This window comes from Tachysurus fulvidraco, chromosome 8, assembly GCF_022655615.1.
Source record: "Tachysurus fulvidraco isolate hzauxx_2018 chromosome 8, HZAU_PFXX_2.0, whole genome shotgun sequence".
Classification (NCBI taxonomy): Eukaryota; Metazoa; Chordata; class Actinopteri; order Siluriformes; family Bagridae; genus Tachysurus; species Tachysurus fulvidraco.
Window position 1 is genome coordinate 14,274,422 of NC_062525.1, and position 11,213 is coordinate 14,285,634.

The following is an 11,213-nucleotide window of genomic DNA, read 5'->3' on the forward strand; positions in this document are numbered from 1 at the left end:
AACTTTTGAAGTAAACTGGATATGCATACATCTGATAAATGTTTGTGCAATTATAATATGAATGCCTAACCAAAATTCTTTTTTTGAACTTGCATCACTGCTGGCTGGTCTATGATACCTACGTATACTCTGTTTTAAAGTTGCAACTACAGCAAAAGCTTTTTCACTTTTGTTATTCTTGGCACATACTGTATACCTCATGCACATTTTTGATTTGGAAACTGTGTGTGAGCAGGTTATTTCAGGGCAGGGGGGCTATTCACACTAATGACAGAAAGAAGACAAATGTAAACAATTAAAGTAGAACGATTAGATCTGAGAAAAAAAGGAAAGAAATTAAGCAATAAGTAATGTAAAGTGAACATAGTCTATTTCTGATTTAATGACACGATTCTGGTGTGTTTAAAGATGTTTTGGAGAAGATGGGTGTCTTATTTCCCTCTTTTTCCTTTTCTCTCTCCAATCTGTCAAATACACAAAGACATCAGACTTTCCTCAATCCTCAACATGCACACAGGGGAAAAAATCACTCAGCAGCGTCAGTGGCTCTGCAAAAACAAGTACTTCTAGTTCTAAATCAGGCTTTCAGGTTTAATGCCAGTGATTGTAAACTTGTAAACTGAGTAAACTGAGCATTTGCTTCCAGAGGTATAAGCATGATTATTAAGCACTCTCAGAATATTTTCTTTAGAGCAGTGATGACATTAATCTGACACTTATGCTCTTGTTCCAAACAGTCTGAGAGCTGTGCACAGTAGCTGTGCATGTGTATTCTTTCCATGTGGATTAAAAATATTCTGTGTTGTTCTTAGGTTCACTGCATGGACAATCAGATGTACAGAGAGTCAGGAGAGATCAGCAGGAGTCAAGCCGCAGTACACAGAACAGAACAGGCCAGGAGGCAAATGGAGGAGGCTTCGCCATTGACACACTGCCTGATAACATGACCAGAGTGGTGGTGAGATCTCTCCTCTTCTCTTCTCTTCTCTTCTCTTCTCTTCTCTTCTCTTCTCTTCTCTTCTCTTCTCTTCTCTTCTCTTCTCTTCTCTCTCTTCTCTTCTCTTCTCTTCTCTTCTGAGCTGCTCAGGCTGCAGGTGTCCTCACTTGTGTCACTTGCACTAATCCCCTCAGATCATGTACGTTATCAGAATCAGTCATTCAGAACATGAGTCTTTAGCAACTGCTCAGCATTCAAACCATTTGAATGTGCTATCATTCACCATAAGAGTTACAAATTAGGTCCAATTTTCATTAAAGAGTTGCAGAACATGTGTTTGTAGCATAATGGATAGAAGTCTTTTGTCTCTTTTTCTTCTTCTATGTGTAGAAAAAAATCACTAAATGGAATGGAAGAGAAAGCATTGATGGTCTTTAAATATCCCAGTGGGTGGAGGATACAGAGACCTCACAGCAACCTTGCATGTGTGGGTTTATTTAAGTGCTTCTCTGAGCTTTTTTGTATCTCTAACAGAATACGAATGATTTCCATAAACTGTGTTATGCTTCCCACTCTTGAAATCAAATTTGAACCAGATTTGCCAATAGTTCTGCCAACAGAGGTTATTTAAAACATGCTGGATTTCTAATGTGTTGCATGTTTTAATGTGTGTGGGCGTGCATGCGTCTTAGCACTTTTTTTAGAAATTCACACGTAAGAAAACCAGTGATTATCATGTCTGCAATTTTCTTGGGTGTTTTATGGGTTTGTTTAGAAGTATCATGGTGGACATTATTGGTTACATGCATGCAGAGAAATAGGAGCTCTGTGCAGGAGGCAGAGCAGGGAATGGCAGCTGTTGGAGCTGAAGGCTTTCCCCAGAAACAGAAGCCATTCTGGGGCGAGTGTATCAGGGAAACTGGGTCATAAGCAGTTATCTGGAGCACTGCTGCAGTTGTGTGTGTGTGTGCACGATTGAGAGCCTGCTTTTAACTGCTCCACTTTTGATAATACTCACACCTCTTCACTGTACTGTCTCCATCCCTCTCTGTCACCTTCACCTAGAGAATACATTAATAACATGTGGAAAGCTGGATTGGAAACACTTTTAAAACATGCACAGTGTGTGTGTGTGGGGGGGGGGGGGTGTTAACATATAACATTCTTATATGTTAATTATACGTTATATAATTAGAGTCAAACTTATAGCATTCCATCGCATGTATTTAATCCTGGTGTGTCTTTAATTTAAACCATATTTTTCTTAGAAGTGTTATCATGACTTTGAGGTTTATTAATATCACCAGCAGAATTCTTGGTGGTGTGTTATATAAGATATTGAAAATGTGGGCTGAATTTGTTCCAGACACATTAATTAATAAATTGTGTTATGGTTTATGTGATGTCATCTTGTTTTGTTAACTTTGCTGGGTTTTTTTTTTTCAATTCTGCCTTAAGTCTTTAGTCTGGAAGTCTGTAACTTTTTCAAATGGCCAGAAAGATTTCTTCTCAACTTGATGACAGATTAAATGTCATCAGTACAATAATTGTTGTAAGAAAAATACTATGGTTGAAAGGACAAATATCCTTTCATAAAGGACAAATATCCAAAAAAAAAAACCTTAAAAATACAACTCTACTAATCTTTTGATATTTTATTCTTATATATTTTCTGCCCCTTGTTTCAACTATGTTTTAAATGTGCTTTATGAATTTTAAAAAATTAAGAGCTTTCGTTTAAAGCCTTTTGATGCAGCTGTGAAAATGATCCAAGAGGAGTGAAATCTTCTCTTCATCTGTCATGACTGAACCATTCTTTGTCACACAGTAGTGCCAGAGGCTGCCATATCAGGTCAAAACCCCACATTACAAGCTGTAATTTTTCATGTTGTTTTTATTATTTTCTTCCACTTCTCATATTTCTTTCCTCTCTTAGGAGGATGCTCAAAAGTATTACTCATGGCGTAGCTTTGGACCTGGTGACAAGCAAACTCAGGAGCTCTGGGTGGATCTGAATTCAGTCCAGGCGGGTCAAGTCAGGGTGCATGGCATCCTGTCAAACACACACCGCCAGGCAGCGGTAAGAATCATGCACCGATACACCCACTCACACATATCTACACCTAAAAACATTTATAGGTTTATAAATGGAGGTCATATACATGGATGTGGTTATAAGCACAAGCAAACACATTGTCCTCCCTTATAATTATCTTTTTATAGAGCATTTTTACAGCAATTCCCACTTTTCCTGTTTTTCTTTCTCCTCCGCTCTTTATATCCAGCGGGTGGCCCTTTCCTTTGACTTCCCCTTCTATGGACATCAAGTGCGGCAAATCACCATAGCAACTGGAGGTAGGACACACACAGTCACTTGTAGCTCTGGTACCTAACCAGAGCACATTAGTATGAAAGTCCATGGGCTATGTTTGTGCTTGGGTCAAATAATTTTTCTGTTTAGAGAGAGTATGTCCATTATTTTTGTCTTTTAACAGCTGTACTTCATCTAAGGATTTTTTTTTCTAATGGTCTGCTTCTTCTTAAATTAGCATTGGAAAATAGAGCACTAATGAGAGAGGTTTTGTTAATTAAAGATTCGGTCTCTCATATTTTCACTGATGAGAAAAGTGACCATAATTCTGCCTGGCTGTAGCCTCATGCATCCTAGATCTGCTTTACTAATTAACTTTCATAATTATTTTTATATCACTGAGAGGAAATAGAATATTTCCACAGTGGGATACAATAGAAGACTCTTTAGCACAAGATTGTACAGGACATAAAACTGAATCTATCCTGGTAAGTTCATTTATTTATGGATTTGATATGGAATTTTCTTTGCTTTAGGGTTCATTTTTACTGGAGAGATTACGCATCGAATGCTGACTGCTACTCAGTACATTGCGCCTCTCATGGCCAACTTTGACCCCAGTTTCTCTAGGAATTCCACTGTGTGCTACCTGGACAATGGTGAGTAATGCCAACTCAACATAATGTGTGTTTAAGAGCATTGACCTCTAAACTGACCGTTGAATACTGGATTTCCAGGAGAGGTGTTTGTTGTGCAGTGGGATAAAGTGAGACTTCAGGGCAGGGAGGCAGAGGGAGCCTTCACCTTCCAGGCTGCTCTTCACCGCAACGGAACCATTGTTTTTGGCTACAGAGACGTGAGTTCTGCTAAACATGGTCAAAATACCCGAAGCATGATAAATATCAGAGAGCCAAGAAACATGCGAAAACACTGTAAGAACACTTGGCAGCAAAATGTAAGGGCTCTGCACTAACCTGGAATGTTCCAGGTTCAGTCTAAGACCAAAAACCAGGTCTAGCCCTTCTCCTAACCTGATCTTGTTAAGTTGTTGCTCTACTTATTCTAATTCTGGTGCTGTAGCATGGCCAGCGTGATTACACAATTCTTCCAGCCATATTTACAGTTAAATATTTCATTAATACTTCAGTTAATGCAGATTTGTTACTAAATCCTTAACAAAGGATTTTGCACATACAGTTCCCCCTGAAAGACCCTCTGGGATGTTGTCTGTCATTAGGTGCCTTTACCAGTTGTAAAGATCAACTCTACTGAGCACCCAGTGAAGGTTGGTCTGTCTGATGCCTTCATGGCCTTTATTTCTTCTCCGCAATCCCCAGGTTAATCTTTTTCAAATCTCTCTTTTTTTTTGGTCTTTTCAAAAACCCTTATTCTGTATAAATGTAGTGTTATTCCTGGTTTCAATAATAGTATTTTTTATTTTCAAATAAGCAGAATCGAAAAGGAGGACGATCTATGAATATCATCGGGTTGAAGTCAACACCACTGAGATTGTAAACCGCTCTGCATTTGTGTTCAGCCCATTACCTAGTGAGTGTGTGGTACACACCAAACTTTCATTTAACTAACGGTCATTTTCAAAAGCATGAAACTTTATGGCTATATTTAAATCTAAAGGTATTACAAATAACTTATAAATCTAAGCAAACTCATATTATAGACTGCTTATAAGACTTTATTCTAAAATTCTGCTTGCCAATAGAGATGTCTTTGTTTATTTTGCACTCTGTCCATGTTGATGCACTTCAGCCTGCCTCCAACACACCAACTGCGACCAGTGTTTCCACTCCAACTTCACCACGGGCTGCGGCTGGTGCAACATCTTGCAGAGGTACCTCCTACACAAATAATGTTGCTGAAAAGATTTAAATCTCATTTAAATTTCTCCTTGAAACATTCTGTGATTTTGTGTGTTTTCAGGTGTTCAGATGGGATAGACCGGCATAGACAGGAATGGCTTGAATTCGGCTGCTCAGAAGAGGTACAAAATATCTGAATAACATTCCCGCTAGATATATTTTTCTTTTTCTGAAACAATGTTCCTAGTGCTTGCCAAAATATATCCACATGATTATACTGTATATATGTTATACATTTTGGACATTTTTCATTACATTCTTTACTAATGTAATCATAAAGTGATGAAGTGTTATTAATTCATTCATTTTCTGACAGCTCTCACAGTAGTTCATGGAGAATCACAGGTTTATTGGACCATTAGATTAATATGCAAGTCTTCCCTAAACGGTTGCCACAAAGATGTAGCAATTGTATAGGGTGCTATAGCAAAGTATTTTCACAAAATTGGAGATAAGAGACCCAAACCTGTTGAATTAAAAACAGCCAATTCTATGAGACTTGAATGACAGGCACGGTAAGTAATCGATTTTAAACAGGTTTTTAAAAATGTGTCATTGTTTATGAAATAATGAAAGAACAATTAATTCTTATTATGATGAAGCTTTCTGCACTAAGACATTTATTTTAACATTCTGTAAGGAGTAAATTGTCTTCACGACAATTGTCTTAGTTGTTCTATGACAAGGTAACAAGTTTTTGTGAGGAAATAAATTTTTATAGTTTCTAGAAAGTAAAGGGTACAAGAAACTAATTTGTTTCATATGGTGGGTAAAGTATATAAACTTATTTAAAACCAAAATAAACATAATTGTTGTCAAATGATTGTGGTAATAATAGTTATATATTATGCTTAATATTTCATATATATGTATATATTTATCTAATATATATATATATATATATATATATATATATATATATATATATATATTTATATATATGTATATATTTATCTAATATATATATAACATTAGATTTCTGAATAATAAGTATGTAAATATGTTACATTGTAGAACAAAAAAAATTATATTATCTGGTAGCAATTCAGCAGAAAATAAATAATTGCCAGCAGTGTAGTTCCGAAAAATTCAATGGTGAGAGTGTAGAAACGTTTTAAATATTAAAGGTACTTACAATACATGGTACCTTAATCTCTACAATTCAGATATTTAGGAATAAGCGATTCCAGTCTGCAGCTGAAGAATGATTGAAACTCTACGATCGGTTTTTGGTATTTTTTTATGTCAGGCGAAGGAGGGCACATGTGAGGATTACATTCAGGGAGGTGCAGACAGTTCGATGAGTCCATTCAGCTCCCCTGTTCCTGCCGCTTCAATGTCCCCTGCAACTAGGCCAGGCAGCCCTGCCACTGAGGGTGAGTCATCTCATCCCAAACACGTATAAGTTATGTAGTTTATTCGAAGCAGCTGTTTTCATGGGGTCATATCCTGCTGATTAAAATATATTAGATTTTATCCGACACACCAGTTATTGCCATAAATGCCATCGATGGTTGTTAAACAAAAGCCTCTATGTTTTTACTTGTCCAACGAGCATGTACTTTTAGTCACTGTGTCTGATCAAGTGCACATACACGTATTATTATACTTAAATATATTTTGCACAAGATGCTTGAAATAATACTTATTGGCAGGGCCTGGCTGTATGAAATCTTATAGGTTGTGCGTTAACATGTTGGTGCTTATCCCACGTCTGTTGAATTCATCTTGCATGAGCGCTTTTGCTAAAACTGCTCTTGTGCTGTTCTTGCCTCTGCCTCTGTCCTGCCATCTCACGACATTCTGTCCCTGCAGATGACACCAACCTTCTCTTTCACCACCATGATAATGGTGAGTCGGCCTCTGTGTTTGTCTTTGCCATTCAATAGTAATTAAGGCTTTGTAGCACAAAAGTGGTTGAGTGTTTTTTGTTGTTGTAAGGTCACCTTATGACCTAATTTCTTAAAAAACATTTTCAGTTGCTTGATATTTACAGCATTTCGTAGATGCTCTTATCCAGAGCAACTTACATGTTTATTCAACTGAAGGTTAAGGGCCTTGCTCAGCTGCGGCAGCTTGGAGGACCTGGGATTCAAACTGACAATCTTCTCCTTTACCACTAGGCAACCACCTCCTTTCTGAGATCACTGGTCAATGTGTGGCACCTAATAAAGTTAAAATAAAGTAGCTGTTTTTTCCCCCATTCTCACCCACAGTAGATAGATAGATAGATAGATAGATAGATAGATAGATAGATAGATAGATAGATAGATAGATAGATAGATAGATAGATAGATAGACAGACGGACGGACGGACGGACGGACGGACGGACGGACGGACGGACGGACAGACAGACAGACAGACAGATAGATGGTCTATAAATGTTTGTATGCAGTAAGAGTGATTGATTTTGAACACAGCCACTGTCCTAACTACATGTCAGTATACAATCTCAGTATGCAGTTTTTCAACACTCATTAGCAGCTTTATTTGGAACGCCATACATGTGCTGGCTAGAACCCACCCATTATAAGGTCTCTAAAAATACTCATCCTTGCAGGATCCATGTACCATCTGCATGTCACAACAGAAATTGCAATTCATCAGAACTGGCAACATTTTTCAAATCTTCAACTAGCCAATTTCTGTGACTCTGTGTCTGCTGTAACGTCAGATTCATGTTCTTGGCTGACAAGTGAATCCAGTGTGGTTTTCTGCTGTTCTAGGTTCTGGTGAGGATGAGCCTCCAGAACACACTGCAATTATTGCTGGTGTAGTGGCAGCCCTGGTCCTTCTGGTCTTTCTGACCCTGTTGGCTGTGTACTATATAAACACACACCCCACTGTTGCCCCTCCATTCTACCTCATGCAGGTAAATCTATTGACAACTTATATTTTATAATTCAACTGTTCTCTAATCTAAAAAATAATGACACTGATATTAAAGTGTAACTGTTCTGTTCATTTGTAGCGCCGAACCAATAACTATTGGCCGTCCATGAAGTTCCGCAATCAGGGTTGCCATTCCAGCTATGCTGAGGTTGAACTTGGGTTTCATGAAAAGGATGGATTTATTGAGGCAGAGCAGTGCTGAGGAGGCAGGACTTCCTCCACAAAGGAACCAATTAATCTCTGTTTTTTTTGGTAAAAGTTCAAACACAAAAAAAAGACAATGAGGGGCTATAAACCACCACATAAATGGACACCAGAGACTGTGGATAGTTACCTTGCAAGCTTTCTCTGCCTCCATAGATTTGACAGTCCTTCCTGCAACACCTCTTGTGCTATTTGTTTATTCCTTTTATTAAGGAACAGGCAATGTTAATGGAAAATGTGCTAGTTAGGCTCTTGGTAAAAGCGGTGAGAGTGGCACATACATTAACCACAAAGAGTCCTGCAGTTAGTGTACAGTATAGTACAACTTTGTAGAATTTTGTTTTTAAAAAAAGATGTTTTGTGTTTTATATTATGTTCAATGGGGGAAAATAATACTCAGTTAGCCACATGGACTGGACTGCACTTTAAATGAATTATATCAGTAGTAATAGTTATATGATGTGATCAGATATTTTGTTTTGTTTTTTACCTTTTTTATATTCTGTTCCCTACAGTAGGATCAAGTTTCAGGTATCAGTGTTGTAATGATAGTTCCCAACAGACAAATTAAAAAATAACTATAAAAGCTATACTGTTTTAAAATGATGTAAAGTGAATTAAAATGATAGACATACAAAAACATTTCCCCAAGTTAACCCCAGCACCTTTGTGCAATGTATTTTTCATGTTGTTTAAGGAAAAGAAGCATATAGCCAAGCAACTCTGTTCCAGTGGGGCAGAGCTGGTTCCTGCATAAGAAAAATGTGAAAAGAAGCCTGAAATTAGACAACTAGCAATATCAGATTTTCTTTATGATATGTTTTAAATTATATCGTTATTATACAGAGATGGAGGCTCATGTTTGGGACTCAATTTGATTTGCAACCAAAATGCACATTGACTGACTCATGACTTCAGTTGGAGTTGAGATTAAAATTCCAGTTTGGTTAATAGCATGAACACAAACACTAATAATTTAGGACTTAAAACATGAATCAGTCCTCAGCTGAAAGACTTGTGACTTGACTCAGACTTAGAGATCAGTTACTAGTGACTTGTCAAGAAATTTTGCTCAGACTTGTGACGTTATCTTTTAAGACTTCAAACATGACTAAGTCTTACAGAGAGATTTGAAAGTTAGCTTGCACTTGACAGCTCAGAGACTCATAGATTTACTCACACTTGCAACTAAAAGACTTGGTTTGGGATGTCAGCATAGAAACTTGTGAATTAGCTTGGATTTGCAGCTCAGAGAGTTGCGATTTGATTCGGAATTGCAGCTAAGATTTCACTTGGATTTGTAGCTTAGAGACTTGTGACTTATACTTGCAGCTCACAAACTGACTGACATGATTCTGACTTGCAAAAATGTGACATGAGCATCTCTGTTAAATGTCTAGAAACGTTTAAAGATTATAAGCATGCATCTTCAAAGGAAAATAATGATTTCATTACCCAAGAAAGATCTTTCTAAAAATATATATGGAATCCAGTTCCAATCAAGGAAATGGTTTGAAATTACTGTTTAACATATTACTGTTCTGACATAACTCATATGCAAGCACTAATTGTTACAATTTGAAATTGTAATTGCATGTCAGATATTTGGTACAGAGTTATGATTTTGACAAAGAAAGGGGCAAAACTGGTACTTTGTTCTTGAGGATTAAAACTGCATTAAAATGTCATTTTAAATATAAAGTGTGCTTTTAGTGAACCAATAAAGTGAAAACACTGTTTTGAAAACCAATGTGGCAGTGTTGATTGTTGATTTTGCAATTGATATAAATTAAAACCTTTTATGAATGTTTTTTCACATTGCTTCACACAAGTTGGTGCAGATATAATAATACAGAATAATAATACAGTTTGAGGTTTGAGCAGTATGGGCCAACAGCAACATCTGCAGGCCATTATAGCTGATACATCTAATGAAGCCTGTGAGGTAGGATAATCATCCAAATTCCAATTACTAAAACTAATATGCATTAATACACAAAAGCTTTACACACATCGATTTAGATGCACAAAAGATGTAGTCTCTCTAGGTATCCACATAGCATAAACCCAACTAGAAGGGGATTTCAGCTCAATATTTCCACCAGATATTAAGTTTAAGGACCTAAGGTTTTATAATACATAATAAATCTGTCAGTCTTGTAAGTTATGCTTTTCCCAGTACTCACTCAAACCACACAGGCCTCACAGGAAGGTGTTTGTTTCACACCTGCTCAACACCCTATAAAACTATGTCTTCTTTCAAAAAGATTCAACACACTATAAGTTTATGTGTCCCGTTGTTCTAAGGATGGTGAGGACGACTATAAGGAGGTAGAAAAATCTCTTACATGTCTACAAGAGCATGGGGGGAATAATATTGCATCATGATCTGGTGTAGCGGTTCCAAGTCAAGTCAATTCAAGAAGTTTTTATTGTCATTTAAACCATAAATAGCTGTTGCAGTACACAGTGAAATAAGATAACCTTTCTCCAGGACCATGGTACTACATAAAAGCAAAGACAGAGCTAAGGACTTAAACATTTTTTTCAGTCTATACCACTGGTATTGAAAGACTTGTGACTTGACCACTGGTATTGACTGTAAAAGGGTGTAACAGAGAGTGCTTTTTCAGCCATACAGGAAATTCAAACCTCTAGTTTGAGCAGCTTTGCCCCAACAGTCATCTGCAAAGCAAATACAGACATCAAGACTAAACTAAACTGTTTCTGTACAAGAGCTGCTAGACTTCTACATTTTGAACCCTGCCACAAGACTGCATTTTCAAATACATTATATGCATATGCAATGCTGACTAGTGATTATTGTTATATATTAAATATTGTTATCTATGCAAGTGTTGTATACTCTGTGTTTTGTATTCAGTCTGTGTGGGTTTTTTCTCTATTTATCGTTCCAGATGCTATACATGGTATTTAGCTATTTGTAGTTACGGTTTCTGCTCGTGTAACTACACTGTTTGCTTGTTGTAT

The 11,213-nt window shown here is 37.0% G+C and overlaps 1 protein-coding gene across 2 annotated transcripts in view; it reads left to right on the plus strand.

Annotated features, from left to right (window-relative positions):
* The window catches only part of plxdc1 (plexin domain containing 1), a 19,808-nt gene extending 9,836 nt beyond the window's left edge, over nt 1-9,972 (plus strand). Inside the window, exons 2-14 of one of the 2 annotated variants that reach the window (XM_027177703.2) lie at nt 813-958; nt 2,874-3,017; nt 3,223-3,292; nt 3,785-3,907; nt 3,986-4,104; nt 4,486-4,585; nt 4,701-4,796; nt 5,016-5,097; nt 5,187-5,247; nt 6,375-6,501; nt 6,941-6,976; nt 7,853-7,998; nt 8,098-9,972. In XM_027177703.2, the coding sequence (XP_027033504.1) occupies nt 813-958; nt 2,874-3,017; nt 3,223-3,292; nt 3,785-3,907; nt 3,986-4,104; nt 4,486-4,585; nt 4,701-4,796; nt 5,016-5,097; nt 5,187-5,247; nt 6,375-6,501; nt 6,941-6,976; nt 7,853-7,998; nt 8,098-8,220 (1,373 nt within the window). In that variant the 3' untranslated portion in view covers nt 8,221-9,972. The remainder of the gene's footprint in view (nt 1-812; nt 959-2,873; nt 3,018-3,222; nt 3,293-3,784; nt 3,908-3,985; nt 4,105-4,485; nt 4,586-4,700; nt 4,797-5,015; nt 5,098-5,186; nt 5,248-6,374; nt 6,502-6,940; nt 6,977-7,852; nt 7,999-8,097) is intronic. The other variant, XM_027177706.2, reaches the window with a different exon arrangement.
* The last annotated feature ends 1,241 nt before the right edge of the window (nt 9,973-11,213 follow it).